We start from the raw sequence: 17775 nt of genomic DNA, 5'->3' as shown, positions 1-17775 counted from the left end.
TGGAGATTGGAGTTTCCGAGATCGTCCGTCGATAGATAGATAGACAGATAGATAGATAGAAACATACAGAGTAAGTTGAAAGATTTTGATTGTTTGGGAAAAGTCAATTTGGTGTATTTTGTATGAAAAGGGACCAATTTCAAAACGATGTATCTCCGGCAATTTTAAAGCTACATAGTCGAGTGATAGCTCGTTTTGTTCGTATTTGAAGCGCGAATAAGATAGAATAGGATTTGTGGTGATACAGGCCAAAGGAAAGAAACTTAAATTCTCGCCTATATATAGTTGCCGCGTCTCAAAAAAATTCTTCGTTCTTTTTTTGGAAGTTAGAATGCGTCAAGTCCTTCGCTATCGGGGTAGGGTAATCTCACACACCACACAAATTCATGGTGTGCGAGATTCACCTCTAAGTGGTGAATCTCGCACAGTCGTGACTTTTCGTTACATGTCGTAAAAGGACGCATACTATGATCGCGTGTGCGAGATTCCCCGACACCCCGCTATCGCTCCGGACATGATAGTTAAGTTACAGATTTACCTATACTCGTTGGAATAGATTCCTTCTTAAAATCGCACTTGTTTCATTGCAAACTGAACAATTTATCGCATCAAAAAATCTATCGCATTCTTGAAATGTCCTCATTGTTTTACCTTTATTGGACATATAGGAACGACATGGAAATCGTAAAACGTAATATGGACCCAGAGCTTTCTAAAAAAAAATGTCAACTGGAATCAGCCAACAATTTTACGCATTATTTTGGCTTCTTGGAAGCGATCCAAATTCAACGAAAAACTCTTCTATTGTTCAGGAATGAAATTTAGCACAGTTTTTCCAACTCAGCAAGACACGGGACGTTCTAAGCCAAAACACCGTATTGCATTGATTGTGTGCTCTGGAGAGCTTTCGAAAGCTTTTAGGTTCTTTTGGATTCCATTGGGAAAGTGGAATATTTCGGTGGCATACAATGGAAGCTCAAAGCTGTCGAAAGCTCTTCCATAGTACACGGCAGAAAATCCTTATTTTAGAGAAAATATTAAAGAAAATTCAAATTTTTCGCGCTCCCAAAATTGACAATTGACACTTGTTGATTGACAGACTTCGCTGTCGCGAAGTGATGTTTCTAAAACACGCCAAAAGACACTTGTTGTAAACATACTTAATATTATAATAAGAATTTTGGGTTTTTAGCCGTGCAGATTAAAATTATCGTCTCGTTTTTCCGTCGTTTTTAAAAAATTTAGTCTCCTCCGAGTGTTTGAACGATACGAACATTCATCGTCATGAGCAAGTTGACCCTCTTCTATAACATTGCAAGTCCACCGGCAAGATTTGCTGTTGTGACAGCATCGCATTTGGGGCTGGACGTTGATTTGAAGTAAATTTTCATTTTCACAAGAGTTATTCTTAACGATAATTTTGACCATTCAGGTCAGTAAATTTAGGGGAAGGTGAACAATTCAAGCCAGAATATTTGGCGATCAATCCAGCTGGAACTGTGCCCGCACTACTCGACGGAGATCTGATGATTTCCGATTCGAGTGCAATTTCTATCTATCTTGTCGACAAATATGCCAACGATGATTCGTTGTATCCGAAGGATCCGGTAAAACGAGCAAAAGTTAACGAAAAACTATTTTATATTGCGGGAACAGTTGAGTGTTAACGAAATAATTTCAATTTTAGTCCAGTCATGCTGGTCATGCTGGGTGATGATTAATTTTATCTTTTAATTGCGAAGGTCTTCCAAACTGGAACTCTTATCATTTTCCCAGTCATTTTTGGTTCTTCTACTGAAATCAATCAGGACGTGGTCAAGAAATTTGATCGAATTTTCAAAACTATCGAAACGTTCTTGAGCGAGACCAAGTTTATCGCTGGCGACTCGTTGACACTTCCAGATCTGTTTTTGTGGAGTCTTCTCGAATCAGCCACAAGACTTATCCCATGTGATCCGGAACGGTGGAAAAACACGATGGATGGTTAGAGCGGATGAGGGAGCATCCTTCCTAATGAATTTATGCAAAAGGTGCCGATTTCCATATATCCGCTTTCAATTCGTGCTTGGAAAGGAACAAGAAGGCTCAAAATAAAAAATGATCAGCTCGTCGACATTACAAATGCAACCGGGGCGGAATAATAACAAAGACGATAGATGATGCCACAGTTCCGGTCTCATCACAATCGAACAAAGTTTTTCAGTATTTTTAGAGCGGTGAATGAAACAAGTTAATAAAAATATCTCTTAAAATGAAACTATCACTCGAAGCCTCTGTGCTCGTAGAGGAATTCGTAGCTTCCCTCTCGAAATTATCGCCGAAACGAACTTAAGCATTGTCCCATCTCACACTGACATTCTTTGTAGTAGACGTACGGATAAGAATTAGCGACATGGTGTCTGCCAATGTTTCGATCTGAGAGACGACAGTGCAATGCAATTTCATAATTCCTCAAAAGTTTTAAAGAATTATTTTTGCCAACATCTCATCAGGCCATGGCGACAGTGGCAATGAAACAACTAACCACAAGTGGCTAGTCATACCCTTATACATGCATAAGTCTAGCGAATCATAAGCAAAATGAATACGGATGAGACGTTAAATGTACAGAGGAGTGAACCATTGGTCTTATAGTCGCTATGTACGTTTTAGCCGTAGTATGATATACGTAGGAGTACATGTAACAGTCTTACATTGTAAGAAACAGAATATTATTTGGTTTGTTGTTGGCATTTCACAGCAAGTCGGGCTGTCATTTTTAGACTTTATTTATGTTCCATGATATTTTCAGCTAGAAATGGAAGCATCACATTCCTTAATTACAATTTTTATCAATAAAAAGAAAGTGTAGGCCAGGTAGGCCACACGGCTACACAAAAAACTGAACAAATTGGGAAGATTTAATCCTGCATTCTTGGCTGCATTAAAAAAGACTTTCTCACATTCCTTTTTGAATTGTCATCGCACTTACGGCGTGAATTACCCTCGACGAGCTTTTCGTCATACCTTTGTAATAGGATAGATTCACTGGCATCGGCATCGAACATAACGCCTTTGCGCTAACTTTCGTAAAACGATAAGTTCCACATGATCGAACAAAAAACGCTAAGAAACAAGGCATCAGAACAGTCGGAGCGTTTGCTGCGACTTAGCCCCGTACAACCCGTAATCCTATTTCGTCCGCAACCATAATACGTCCGTAGCCCTAATAAGCCCGGAACCCTAATACGTCTACAACCCTCTAATGCGTCTGTTACCAAAATGCAAGTCAAGTTGGGCATGGTCAAATTTACTCAAACTGTTCATTTTAAAATTGCGCATAGCGCAATTACGAAAGCCCGTACGAAGTACCTTTCAAATAAAACCAACAATTTACGACATTATTTTAGAAACCCAAAATTTTTTGCCAACTTTCCATTGGGTATTCAATTACCTCTCAAATGAAACAAAAAACTAGCAAAATCGGTTGAGATTTACTCGATTTATGTGCAAAAAAACACTTAGGGCCGAGTAGCGGCCTTAGTCCAAGGGCCCAAATTTGAAACTTTTTTCGCCACGTTCTTTTCAGTGTTCAATTACCTTCCATAAAAAACTAAATCTAGCAAAATCGGATGAGATTTACTCGATTTATGTGCAAAAAAACACTTAGGGCCGAGTAGCGGCCTTAGTCCAAGGGCCAAATTTGAAACTTTTTTCGCCACGTTCTTTTCAGTGTTCAATTACCTTCCATAAAAAACTAAATCTAGCAAAATCGGATGAGATTTACTCGATTTATGTGCAAAAAACACTTAGGGCCGAGTAGCGGCCTTAGTCCAAGGCCCAAATTTGAAACTTTTTTTCGCCACGTTCTTTTCAGTGTTCAATTACCTTCCATAAAAAACTAAATCTAGCAAAATCGGATGAGATTTACTCGATTTATGTGCAAAAAACACTTAGGGCCGAGTAGCGGCCTTAGTCCAAGGGCCCAAATTTGAAACTTTTTTCGCCACGTTCTTTTCAGTGTTCAATTACCTTCCATAAAAAACTAAATCTAGCAAAATCGGATGAGATTTACTCGATTTATGTGCAAAAAACACTTAGGGCCGAGTAGCGGCCTTAGTCCAAGGGCCCAAATTTGAAACTTTTTTCGCCACGTTTCTTTTCAGTGTTCAATTACCTTCCATAAAAAACTAAATCTTAGCAAAATCGGATGAGATTTACTCGATTTATGTGCAAAAAACACTTAGGGCCGAGTAGCGGCCTTAGTCCAAGGGCCCAAATTTGAAACTTTTTTCGCCACGTTCTTTTCAGTGTTCAATTACCTTCCATAAAAAACTAAATCTAGCAAAATCGGATGAGATTTACTCGATTTATGTGCAAAAAACACTTAGGGCCGAAGTAGCGGCCTTAGTCCAAGGGCCCAAATTTGAAACTTTTTTCGCCACGTTCTTTTCAGTGTTCAATTACCTTCCATAAAAAACTAAATCTAGCAAAATCGGATGAGATTACTCGATTTATGTGCAAAAAACACTTAGGGCCGAGTAGCGGCCTTAGTCCAAGGGCCCAAATTTGAAACTTTTTTCGCCACGTTCTTTTCAGTGTTCAATTACCTTCCATAAAAAACTAAATCTAGCAAAATCGGATGAGATTTACTCGATTTATGTGCAAAAAACACTTAGGGCCGAGGAACGACCTTTGAGCCCTCCCAACAAGCCCACGTTGCATCTTACCCAAAAACAATGTTCAGCAACTTTGTTCTACTCGTCAATACCTTTCATTTGATATATCACAAGCAGCTATTAAGTGCGTATTTCGGAAGATATCGTCGAAAGACTGAAAAACACCTATAGGGCCCTAGCTCTGGAGGGCCGACCCTACCATGCCCATTTTCGAACTTGACCTTACTTTTGTCGATACCAATCGGGGAAAAAAAGAATTTTGACATTTTTTTTATTGCGGATTCGTCATCTATGAACATAACCAAATGCTTTGCCCTGACTGTCTGCTTCCAATTCGACGTGTTACAAACGGCATATTAATCTTATAAGCCCCAGTACTTCGTACGGGGCTAAAAACGCCAAAGCGTGAAGAAACGCCACAAATTTGTCTTTACCATTCTTTGCATCTCTCGGCGTTCCGTCACACTCTGGCGATTTTTCTTGGCATTTTTTTTTTGTTGGCGATTCTTCACGGGAAAATATTTTACAAGGAATGAACTTGATAAGACATTTCTAAGTGGCCACGAAGGCGGTGGTCGTGAATGTCTTAACTTGTTCTTTTATAACCTTGAACTTTTCATACAATAGGGGTAAACCAGTATGGCTCGTAAAGTTCGTGAAGAAGAAGGCTGTAAAGGCAGAAGGCTGGTGAGGTCACACGGATCGCCATTTTATTAAATACGCGGGAACACACCACTTCTGAAGATTTTAGTCGCCAAATCATTCACCACATCGTCACGTCGACGAGAATCGTCAAATTAGATGAATTTTTGTATGAAATCCGCCATTTTATCGTCAGCTGTGGTGTGTCACGTCACCAGCGTATCTGTATCTGCGTGACATCCCCAAACTTTACAGCATTGGTGAGTATGGCCATTTCGTACACTTTTGACATAAAATATATGGAAGAAATGTCAAAAGTTTGCGAAATTGCCATGCTTACGAACTTTACGAACCACAATGGTTTACCCTTAATATGTATTGTGTTGATGCCACCCGTCTTCGTAGGTGTCTTCAAAGTATATTACCACTGTAGGTGATGCATAGATACGGACACCGACTTTCAGGTGAATTCAATTTTGCCATATTTTTTTTGTACAACAGCAGATGCAACAGCTAACATTATATGCAATACTCTGAATACTCTCTCTAGCAAACAACTTACTTTTATTGAGGTGGTGAAAGTTTCAAGTAGCCTTTGGAATTTACATGTAAATTACAGCGTAGTAAGTCAAAATGTAGAATAGCGAATTTGACACAGATAGCTAAGAGTTTGTATGCTAGAGAGAGTATTGTTATGTGGAATCGAATTTGTCTTATCACTACCTGCAACTTGACGCAAACGAATTCAATGTGTTTGAGTGTCTTAACCAAGGTAAATAAACATACTAAAGGTAACGCAAATCCGCAAGAACACACGGACCCCTACTTTCGGGTGAATAAAATTTTTGTAATGTTGGACACAATTCACGTTGTTATGTTGCAGCACATGCAAAACTCAATACTAAACAACGCAGTTCCAACAACATTATTATGTTAAATGCCACGGTTGCAACATGACAAATTTTACATTCACCCGAAACTTGGGGTCCGTATTTCTTGCTATTCCCTGAGGGTTTGCGTCACCTTTAGTATGTTTACATACTTTGTGTGCCACAACATAACAATATATATTATGCACCTGTTGTCAAGATTGGTATTTTGACGTGTAGGACATTATTGCCCTAGCCGAAGGCGTGGGTCATAATGCCTACACGTCAAAATAACAGTCTGGCAATAGGTGCATATCATATTTTATCTGTCGAGAACAGATATATCGAGATAAACAAAAACTCCCTAGAGGGATAAGCTCGAGATTATCGTTCTAGACAGATAAAGTGAATTACATGTGTCCAACATTACAAAAATTACATTCACCCGAAAGTAGGGGTCCGTGTTTTCTTGCTGATTTGCGTTACCTTCAGTATGTTTATTTACCTTGGTCTTAACCTGTTCTTTCAGAACCTTAAGATTTTGTATTCACTTCCGTTTCGTTCTCTTGGGAGGATTTATAAGTGCCTATATCTTGTAGCTTCTGCTTGAATGACCTTTTAAAAATGTTCTACTGGGAACTGAGTGAATAGGTATATGCAGCCAGTGTGTCTCCAGACGAAAAGTTTGAGATTTTTTTCTTGCGCCTTAACTCTGAAATCGTCACCATTTGCCATCAACGCCATCTATGATATTGTGTGGAACGTCTCTAAAATTTGGTGTACCATACCACAATCGTGTCGTACCATTAGCGTTTCGAAGTGTCAACAATATTATTTTGATATCAGCGAAATTTCTATTGAAATCGGAAAAAAAAATTGTCGAAAAATTGTGGCGACAAACAAATTTCATGTTTATTCGGTGAAACACTTGTGCAAATTCAAAGCAACTTTCTAGTCCCTAGTTGTGTAGTTTTCGACTTCTGCAAATTCATCGGAAAAAGTGCTGTGAGTAGTATCACCTGAGGTGACTTGACTTTTACAGTGACGATGATGAATAATTAAATTATTCCGATTCATTTTAAAGCTTTTCCTGCACTGTTTCATCATACACAATTACGGTGCTCTGTGTGTGCTAATCCATTCCATGCATGCGAAATAGCGACAGGGAATCGCAAAACACAATAGAACGACCAACACAACCACTTGAACTGAAGTCCATTGACGTGTTTATTTTGCAATGGATGGAAATCGAGACGAAGCCGAACGGTGCATAGAGATTGCAGTGAATGCACTGCGAGAAGCTAAACTCGATAAAGCGGAAAAGTTTCTGAAAAAGGCCGAAACGTTATATCCAACGCAGAAAGCTAAGGGTGAGTTGATTAAAAGATCGATTCTGCACTGCACGAGACACAATTTCAACTCTCGATGGTAAATTTCACCAATTTAGTGCAGACACTTGTGTAATTCCGTGTGCCTTAAGTTCTTTAAAAGTTTTCTATGTTCCATGGTCCACTGTCTTTCCTATCCCAGAACTATCGAAGGGAATTCAGACGATTTTTCTGGTTTCTTTCTGAATTCTGTCAATGGTTACGGTAACAGCAGGTCGTTCATAAGAAAAAACCAGGATGGAACCAGAAAAATCGTCTGAATCAGCTGCAGTCCTACAGTTCTAAAATAAGGAAGACAGTGGACCATGAAGCCGTCACTTATTTTTAGGAACTGATCTCTGGGGACTTCAATCTTGTTAAAATTCCAAATTTTAGCCTGTTAGCAAAATCGTCTGAATTCCCAGCATTTCTATAGTTCAAGGATGGGGAGGATAGTGGACCATGAAGACGTCACCTATTTTTAGGAACTGACCTCTGGTGACTTCAAACTTGTTAAAATTTCGTTTGTTAACCGAAAGTATGAACAAAAACGTAAGAAGTGTCTAGGGTCTAGATCGAAGAAGTGGCTTCCCTCCTGGTTTTCTCTTATGAACTGACCTGCTGTTACCTGAACCATCGACAGAATTCAGTAAGAAACCAGAGAAATCGTCTGAATTCCCTGCATTTCTATAGTTCTGGGATAGGGAAGACAGTGGACCATGAAGACGTCACTTATTTTTAGGAACTGATCTCTGGGGACTTCAATCTTGTTAAAATTCCAAATTTTAGCCTGTTAGCAAAATCGTCTGAATTCCCAGCATTTCTATAGTTCAAGGATGGGGAGGATAGTGGACCATGAAGACGTCACCTATTTTTAGGAACTGACCTCTGGTGACTTCAAACTTGTTAAAATTTCGTTTGTTAACCGAAAGTATGAACAAAAACGTAAGAAGTGTCTAGGGTCTAGAACGAAGAAGTGGCTTCCCTCCTGGTTTTCTCTTATGAACTGACCTGCTGTTACCTGAACCATCGACAGAATTCAGTAAGAAACCAGAGAAATCGTCTGAATTCCCTGCATTTCTATAGTTCTGGGATAGGGAAGACAGTGGACCATGAAGACGTCACTTATTTTTAGGAACTGATCTCTGGGGACTTCAATCTTGTTAAAATTCCAAATTTTAGCCTGTTAGCAAAATCGTCTGAATTCCCAGCATTTCTATAGTTCAAGGATGGGGAGGATAGTGGACCATGAAGACGTCACCTATTTTTAGGAACTGACCTCTGGTGACTTCAAACTTGTTAAAATTTCATTTGTTAACCGAAAGTATGAACAAAAACGTAAGAAGTGTCTGGGGTCTAGAACGAAGAAGTGGCTTCCCTCCTGGTTTTCTCTTATGAACTGACCTGCTGTTACCTGAACCATCGACAGAATTCAGTAAGAAACCAGAGAAATCGTCTGAATTCCCTGCATTTCTATAGTTCTGGGATAGGGAAGACAGTGGACCATGAAGACGTCACTTATTTTTAGGAACTGATCTCTGGGGACTTCAATCTTGTTAAAATTCCAAATTTTAGCCTGTTAGCAAAATCGTCTGAATTCCCAGCATTTCTATAGTTCAAGGATGGGGAGGATAGTGGACCATGAAGACGTCACCTATTTTTAGGAACTGACCTCTGGTGACTTCAAACTTGTTAAAATTTCGTTTGTTAACCGAAAGTATGAACAAAAACGTAAGAAGTGTCTAGGGTCTAGATCGAAGAAGTGGCTTCCCTCCTGGTTTTCTCTTATGAACTGACCTGCTGTTACCTGAACCATCGACAGAATTCAGTAAGAAACCAGAGAAATCGTCTGAATTCCCTGCATTTCTATAGTTCTGGGATAGGGAAGACAGTGGACCATGAAGACGTCACTTATTTTTAGGAACTGATCTCTGGGGACTTCAATCTTGTTAAAATTCCAAATTTTAGCCTGTTAGCAAAATCGTCTGAATTCCCAGCATTTCTATAGTTCAAGGATGGGGAGGATAGTGGACCATGAAGACGTCACCTATTTTTAGGAACTGACCTCTGGTGACTTCAAACTTGTTAAAATTTCGTTTGTTAACCGAAAGTATGAACAAAAACGTAAGAAGTGTCTAGGGTCTAGAACGAAGAAGTGGCTTCCCTCCTGGTTTTCTCTTATGAACTGACCTGCTGTTACCTGAACCATCGACAGAATTCAGTAAGAAACCAGAGAAATCGTCTGAATTCCCTGCATTTCTATAGTTCTGGGATAGGGAAGACAGTGGACCATGAAGACGTCACTTATTTTTAGGAACTGATCTCTGGGGACTTCAATCTTGTTAAAATTCCAAATTTTAGCCTGTTAGCAAAATCGTCTGAATTCCCAGCATTTCTATAGTTCAAGGATGGGGAGGATAGTGGACCATGAAGACGTCACCTATTTTTAGGAACTGACCTCTGGTGACTTCAAACTTGTTAAAATTTCATTTGTTAACCGAAAGTATGAACAAAAACGTAAGAAGTGTCTGGGGTCTAGAACGAAGAAGTGGCTTCCCTCCTGGTTTTCTCTTATGAACTGACCTGCTGTTACCTGAACCATCGACAGAATTCAGTAAGAAACCAGAGAAATCGTCTGAATTCCCTGCATTTCTATAGTTCTGGGATAGGGAAGACAGTGGACCATGAAGACGTCACTTATTTTTAGGAACTGATCTCTGGGGACTTCAATCTTGTTAAAATTCCAAATTTTAGCCTGTTAGCAAAATCGTCTGAATTCCCAGCATTTCTATAGTTCAAGGATGGGGAGGATAGTGGACCATGGACCGAAAGTATGAACAAAAACGTAAGAAGTGTCTAGGGTCTAGAACGAAGAAGTGGCTCCCCTCCTGGTTTTCTCTTATGAACTGACCTGCTGTTACCTGAACCATCGACAGAATTCAGTAAGAAACCAGAGAAATCGTCTAAATTCCCTGCATTTCTATAGTTCTGGGATAGGGAAGACAGTGGACCATGAAGACGTCACTTATTTTTAGGAACTGATCTCTGGGGACTTCAAATTTGTTAAGAGTCCAAATGTTGGCCGAAAGAAGGACCAAAAAACGTAAGAAATTTCTAGTGTCTAGAACAGTCAACGTATCTCTTATAAACTAGAAAAAACCTTAAAAAATCCTTATAAGATCATCCATGACTTTTCCAGACCATATCTCAGACTCCTAAACATGGATCGAACACAGCTTTCGAAAGAGGTGTCACTTTTATGAAAAATGGGTAAAATAGGAAACGGCCAGGGAAAATGGTTTCAAAGTTGATGAATTTTCCGGGACATTTTCTGTGGGAACCCTCATACTGACTCCATTCACACCCATTCTTCTACAAAACAGTTTTTCCATGAAATATCGGTAATGAGCCATACTCTCCAGAACAGAAGAAATTTTACAAAAAGTTGAAGAACTTAAGGCGCACGACACAAGTACCTCGACTAATTTGTTAAGTGACAGTCCCTCGAAATGTAACAGTTAAAACCGAAATGTTGCGTACTCTGTAGATATCCTGGAAAAGGTTCTGAAAGCCTCCAAGGAAAATGTTACCGACGAACCGACAACTCCGCCAACAACAACGTTCAGGCGCCGAACAACGTCACCGAACGCAAAAGCGGAAAAACCCGAACCAAACTTTACGAATGAACAGGTGGAAATTGTGAAAAAGATCAAAAAGTGAGTCACTACCCCCGGCGCCTTTTAAATAGTTCATTCAAATGGAATTGTTGGCTGTGTGTGTTACAGGTGCAAGGATTACTACGAAATTCTGAGTGTTACCAAAGAGTCTACCGATTCGGAGATAAAGAAAGCGTACAAAAAGTTGGCATTGCAACTGCATCCGGACAAAAACAATGCACCGGGCGCAGCTGAAGCCTTCAAAGCCGTCGGCAATGCCGTTGCAACGTTAACGGATCCGGAGAAACGGAAGGCATACGATTTGTACGGTGCTGACGAAGCTAACAATGGCATGCGACGGCAACATCATCATCGACATCATGGTTCCGGTTTCGCTTACACGCAAGGATTCGAATCGGACGTGACGGCCGAGGAATTGTTCAATATGTTCTTCGGCGGTGGCTTTCCGCAACAGCAAAACGTTTTCATGCGACAACGTCGTTTCCATCGCGCTGAACAGCAACAGACTCGTGGCGAAGTATGATTGACATTGATCGTCGGCTTTTTTTGGCGCATTTTGTTTGAACGAATTTCGTTTCGGTTTTCAGGCTCAGTCAGGATATTCGGCATTGATCAACCTTCTGCCCATTCTACTGTTGATCAGCCTGTCGATGATGTCATCGTTTTTTATATCGGATCCGATTTATAGCCTGCAACCTAGTCAGTAAGTGGTGGTTTTTGTGGCGCAATCGATTTGTTCGGCTCACATTTTCACCTCCCGTTTCTTTTGCAGTAAATATTCGATTGAACGTAAGACCAACACGTACAAAGTATCGTATTACGTCAAAGACAATTTCCATTCGGAGTACCAAGGATCACTGGGACGATTGGAGGCGTCGGTGGAAGAGGAATACATAAACAATCTGAAGCATGCTTGCTATCGTGAGAAGAACTACAGTAAGTGTTGGGAATGGGCTTGTTTCGGGTTCGGGTTTCTGTGGGTCTGTTTGAGGGTTCTGTGTCTGAGAATTTCATATTTGAAAAATGGCACAGGATTTAGTGTGATTTGCGTAATTTAACAAAGTTTCGTTAAATTAAAAAAAGTACTGATTCGCCTCTGGCAGTGCCGAAATCGGAAAAATTTAATGAAATTTTGCCTAACTTATCGAAACCTGGCGCAATTTAACGAAATTTCGTTAAATTTAAAGAAGTCCTACTTCAACCTCTGGCAGTGTCGAATATTTGTGAAATTTAACGAAATTGGGAAAGTTTAACGAAATCGGAAAATTTAACGAAATTTTGCCAAACTTAACGAAACCTTGCGCAATTTAACGAAATTTCGTTAAATTTAAAGAAGTCCTACCTTACCTCTGGCAGTGTCGAATATTAGTGAAATATAAACGAAACCTTGCGTAATTTAACAAAGTTTCGTTAAATTTAAAAAAGTCCTACTTCACCTCTGGCAGTTTCGAATATTTGTGAAATTTAACGAATTTGGCAAATTTTTATTAAATCGGAAAAATTTAACGGAAATTTTTGAGAATTTTAACGAAATTTGACGAATGCATAATTCCATAAATTTCGCAATTAATAGGCCCTGGTTCGTGATGGAGGCCCTTCATTATAGATTCATCCATGAACTTCAATTGTCCGTTCAAATCTGTAATTCACAATCCAATGTCCAGTCACAATTGCCAAGCCACGGAACAATATGTGGTAGAAAGGCAGCAATTAGTCTCTCAGTGTATTTTGCTAAATAATCTCAGTCGAACCGACATCTCACTTACATTCTATACTAAATGCTCAGTGGAATTGCTAAATCGCTAAGTCTCTAAACGTGTATCAATTCCTCATCAGACCATTTAGAACCTCCGCTACAATTTGTTAGTCTACGAACCACAAAAGGAGGTCGTTCTGACCCATCTTTTCATTTTTCCTTTGTGCCCACTTTTGGTCATGACTCATGAATCTTTAGCCTTAGTCGCACCCAATGACGACAACTGTAGTATATCTCAATGAGCTTACATGGGGAAGACAAATTGGTTGCAAATAATTGCAGGGACCATTTTGAAGGTAAAATTTTCCAATATTTCTTAGATTTTCGGCTTAATTTCCCAAAAAATATTTTGGGGAAAATCTAATGAAACGTTTTCTCTAAATTTACCAAAAATTATTTTGGCGAAAACCTAGGAAAATGTTGGAAATCTAAGAAAATGTTTTCCGAAAAAAAGACGTCTTTGCTTGCCACCATGGTTCTAGATTCACCCAAAATTTTCCGAAAATTGTTTTGTGAATCCAAGAAAATCTAGAAAATCTAAAGAAAATTGTTTTCGTAAAAAAATCCTTGAAAATTGATGCAGCTTGGCTTGCCCCCCATTTTCCTCAATTTTCACTGAATTTACCAAAAATTATTTTAGTGAAAGGAACCTAGAAAAATGTTGGAAAATCTAAGAAAATGATGTCCGAAAAAAGATGTCTTCGCTTGCCACCATGGTTCTAGATTTCACACTAAATTTTCCGAAAATTGTTTTGTGGAAAATCAAAGAAAATTTTTGGAAAATCCAGGAAACCGATTAAAAAGGTTTTCCTAAAAAAGTCACTGAAAAAATTGATGCTTGGCTTGACCACAGTCTTCCTAAATTTCCCAATTTTTTTTTTGGGTAAAGTCAAAGGAAATTTTGGAAAATCTAAGAAAAATGTTGCAAACACCAGGAAACTGATGGAAAATATTTTTCTAAAAAAATCCATAAAAAATTGATGCTCCTTCACTATGCTCCGTCGCTAGCCTTCATTTTCCTTTTCTCAAAAATTATTTGGGTAAAATCTAAGAAAATCTGGGAAAATCAAATTGAGTGAAAATATTGTCTATAAAAAATTTATGCGGCTTGGCTTGCCCTCATTTTCCAAAATTTACCAAAAATTGTTTTGGGGAAAATCAAAAAAAAGTCCCTAAAATATTGATACTACTTAGCTTGCCCGGTCGTACTAGATTTTCCCTAAACGTTCCAAAAAGTATTTTGTCGAAAATCTAGGAAAGTCTAAGAAACTGAGGGAAATTGTTTTCCTAAAGGAAAGTCCCGAAAAATTGACACCTAATACCAACAAATCTCCCTAAATTTCTTCATTAATCACAGCCCACTGTCGACTGATTTTTCGTTTTATTTTGTTGAAAAAACTGAAACTGAATTATCAACAAACCGTCATTCCTCACAATAATTCCTTTTCCTTCACAGAGGAGTCAATGTTCATTCGAGCCAGGTCGTTCGGAGACCGTGAAATTTATCGAAAAGCCCAACAAGTTACGACGCCATCATGTGATCAACTGCAGAAGATGCAAAACATTTAGACTAATCCCGAATTCCACACAATTTGCTAATTTCATATCGATCATTTTCCGTCATCATCACATCACACACATCTCTACCGACACGGAAACCAGCCGTAGCAGCATGAAATTTGTGCGTGCGTGAAAATCAAATTCAATTTCTTCTGCACTGGAAATGACGACAACGGAACGGTGCGTAAAAATATTAATATTTTTGTCTGCAACTTATGTAGGGCCATTTTTATGTGTTAGTTTGATGGATTGTTATAATGAAAAATATAATTTTTGTTGATTCAATAATAGTGTTGCGGTGTTGTTGTTGTTATTATTCCCGGTCTTCAATGATATGCTGGTTGATAAACGCCCGTTCCCAGTTTTATTGATCAAACGAAACATTTTACTATGCGACTAGCACACTTGTTTTTCGTCTAGTCGGGGGCCACTTGCTATCGACAACGAGAGGAAAAATAAAGTAAGTTCACGATAGTACTCTTTTATGCAGCCAATTTCGACGAATGAAGTAAGAGAATCTTCATAGCGCAGTCTTTTCGAGAAGTGCTCAGTTTTTATATCCAAGCCGAGGACGAGGGTATTCAACTACACTTCTCGAAAAGCCAGACGAATGACTTTCGGACTGTCACAAGGTTGTTTCCGAATGAACGAACTACTAAGCAGCATCAAATGTATTACTTTCGACATGAGTGCGATGTTCAAAGATTGGTTCCTAAATTTTAGGATGACAGAAGATTCCTCTGGCACTTCCTACCTTCCAACGGATATTTCGATCGATTTGGGTTATTTTCGACATGAGTTCGGTGTTCCAAGGTTGGTTCCTAAAAAATTTTAGGATGACAGAAGATTCCTCTGGCACTTCCTATTTTCCAACGGATATTTCGATCGATTTGGGTTATTTTCGACATGAGTTAGGTGTTCCAAGGTTGGTTCCTAAATTTTGGGATGACAGATGATTCCTCTGGCACTTCCTATTTTCCAACGGATATTTCGATCGATTTAAGATATTTTCGACATGAGTTAGGTGTTCCAAGGTTGGTTCCTAAATTTTGGGATGACAGATGATTCCTCTGGCACTTCCTATTTTCCAACGGATATTTCGATCGATTTGGGTTATTTTCGACATGAGTTAGGTGTTCCAAGGTTGGTTCCTAAATTTTAGGATGACAGAAGATTCCTCTGGCACTTCCTATTTTCCAACGGATATTTCGATCGATTTGGGTTATTTTCGACATGAGTTAGGTGTTCCAAGGTTGGTTCCTAAATTTTAGGATGACAGATGATTCCTCTGGCACTTCCTATTTTCCACCGGATATTTCGATCGATTTGGGTTATTTTCGACATGAGTTAGGTGTTCCAAGGAGGAACGTATTTACAGCAACTTTTTTATTCCCTTCTGTCTCCAATGATCCTCAAATTTTGATATTTGGACATCCGTTAGTTACTTCCTAAGAAAAGTGGGATCCAGCAACTCCTAAACGCTCCTACAGATGTTCTTGACACTTGTAATGCAGGTCAATGTTGGGTCATAGGTAAAAAAAGGCATTTAAAATGGATCTCGTCTGGAAGCTAGGGCTAGCGGTGTCATTTTTGCCCATGTGGTGCCACATTCACATCTAAAAAAAACTTTTAATTTGTTGCATAGGACCTTCTGGAACGTCCGTTATAGCATTACATTTCGCTGGGAGGCTCGGGAGAACAGGAAACGTAGGAAAATATCCAGTTTTGCTTGCAATTCTTACCAATAGTTACAGTTGTACCAACCCGATTTCTTTAAAATGTATTTTTTTTTGTTTCTCGTCAGTACCTTTCATTTGACATATCGCTTCCTCTTTTTTGCGAAAACATCCAAAGATATGCTGGACAAGCTGGCGAAAAACAGGAAAAGCAAAACAATGACATGCTGAGTCTCAAACCAGTCCGGCGTATTTGCCTGTTTCCCGCTGTTTTCAGACTCGTTAGAATCTAGAAACTTTTATCCACCAAAATTTAAAAGAAGGTTTGCAAGAAAGAAACACTTAATTATCATCTTAAAATTGAATTAGTCCCTTTCGTGGAGTTAAAATTATCTTGACGCCATTCTGCGCAACATTCGAAAATGACATCGGATGCAATTCGAATGGTTTGTCATTCGGACCCAATTTAACATGAAAATATCTAATAATCTCAAACAGTTCCATCTTCATATTGAACATTCCCAACTCCATGCTGATACACATCCTGTGCCCTAGTCATGCATTTTCATCAATTGATAAATTAAAAATATTTGTTGGATCCAGTACTTACCGTCGCCAAACGGCATAAAGGAGCTTTTGTTCAGGAGAAAATCTCTCTGGATCAAATACATCAGGATTGGGAATAGTTATTTTCCGAACGCATGCTAAAATGCTTCTCATTCGCTAAAAAACCATTTTAGCATAAGTTAGGAACAACGTTTTTCCTAAACGACGTAGGAAATGAGCGACGAAGTCGCGATATTTCCACACTAGTTAGGAAAGTAGTTTGGATCTCTTTGTTGTAGAAACGTAACTTTTGTTAACATGAATCGCAATGGCAACGGTTTCACTCATCTACTCACTTATAAACCGCTGCAAAGGGTAATACAATTGGAGTCGTCGCTGGTATTGTCACGGGTATTTTCTGACCGGGTCATACGTTTCCTATAAGTCGCTAATGTGAGACGTCCCATGTGACACGTATTACCTTACGCAACATTAAGATACTTCAGAATGTCCTGTACGAAGAACGTGACCTTCATTTTGATAGCAGTTGCTTGTTGCTCAAAGGATCTGCCGTCAATGCTAAATGTGCTTCGAATCATGGACTCAACAGTGTAACGGAAACACGCCTAAATCTTTTGTGCTGTGAGTTACTAAGACAATTCGACGCAATTCACAGGCAATAGATTTTTCGGTCATTTTACACAAATTACGACATAAAACCACACTTACGTCTTTTGCATCCACTTCAGCATTTGGTCGAAACTCCGGATATAGTGTTCCCATTCCCTTCCCACGTCTAACACACAGGAAATCAAAATCGAATCAAAATCGCCGGCTTGAACAGCTTGTAGAAACCAATAAACGGAACATCTTTAAATGTATCGTACCATACCATTGCATCGTATGGGCGATGCTGTGGTGCTCTTGTAACGTTAATGATTTGAATAAATGCCGAAGAGGAACACCGGCTTTGGACCGTTGACTCCATGTCGTTCCCAGTACGTGTATCGATGTCTAAGCAAGA

General features: G+C 39.2%; 2 protein-coding genes across 2 annotated transcripts; both read left to right on the top strand.

The window, feature by feature from the left end:
• The first annotated feature begins 1158 nt into the window (after nt 1-1158).
• On the top strand, nt 1159-2003 carry LOC119075540 (glutathione S-transferase 1-1-like). Its single transcript, XM_037182011.1, has 4 exons — nt 1159-1195; nt 1232-1379; nt 1433-1655; nt 1743-2003. Exons 2-4 carry the CDS (start codon nt 1285-1287, stop codon nt 1986-1988), a joined length of 564 nt encoding a protein of 187 aa, XP_037037906.1. The 5' UTR covers nt 1159-1195; nt 1232-1284; the 3' UTR covers nt 1989-2003.
• Nucleotides 2004-6975: 4972 nt separating this feature from the next.
• On the top strand, nt 6976-14819 carry LOC119075541 (dnaJ homolog subfamily B member 12-like). The gene is made up of 7 exons (XM_037182012.1): nt 6976-7174; nt 7254-7539; nt 11084-11252; nt 11322-11730; nt 11801-11916; nt 11986-12149; nt 14426-14819. Exons 2-7 carry the CDS (start codon nt 7407-7409, stop codon nt 14536-14538), a joined length of 1104 nt encoding a protein of 367 aa, XP_037037907.1. The 5' UTR covers nt 6976-7174; nt 7254-7406; the 3' UTR covers nt 14539-14819.
• The last annotated feature ends 2956 nt before the right edge of the window (nt 14820-17775 follow it).

Source organism: Bradysia coprophila, unplaced genomic scaffold, assembly GCF_014529535.1.
Source record: "Bradysia coprophila strain Holo2 unplaced genomic scaffold, BU_Bcop_v1 contig_22, whole genome shotgun sequence".
In the NCBI taxonomy this organism is placed as follows: domain Eukaryota; kingdom Metazoa; phylum Arthropoda; class Insecta; order Diptera; family Sciaridae; genus Bradysia; species Bradysia coprophila.
The sequence above is the reverse complement of the archived record's forward strand: the minus strand, read 5'-3'. Positions and strand labels throughout refer to the sequence as shown.

What these genes read in the sequence shown, in the direction of transcription:
- LOC119075540 (XM_037182011.1), top strand. Translation starts at nt 1,285, where the DNA reads ATGAGCAAGTTGACCCTCTTCTATAACATTGCAAGTCCACCGGCAAGA. An exon ending in GGGCTGGACGTTGATTTGAA is followed by an intron (nt 1,380 to 1,432) that starts GTAAATTTTCAT and finishes TTGACCATTCAG; the next exon opens with GTCAGTAAATTTAGGGGAAG. An exon ending in TATTTTATATTGCGGGAACA is followed by an intron (nt 1,656 to 1,742) that starts GTTGAGTGTTAA and finishes TTAATTGCGAAG; the next exon opens with GTCTTCCAAACTGGAACTCT.
- LOC119075541 (XM_037182012.1), top strand. Translation starts at nt 7,407, where the DNA reads ATGGATGGAAATCGAGACGAAGCCGAACGGTGCATAGAGATTGCAGTG. An exon ending in TCCAACGCAGAAAGCTAAGG is followed by an intron (nt 7,540 to 11,083) that starts GTGAGTTGATTA and finishes CGTACTCTGTAG; the next exon opens with ATATCCTGGAAAAGGTTCTG. An exon ending in ATTGTGAAAAAGATCAAAAA is followed by an intron (nt 11,253 to 11,321) that starts GTGAGTCACTAC and finishes TGTGTGTTACAG; the next exon opens with GTGCAAGGATTACTACGAAA.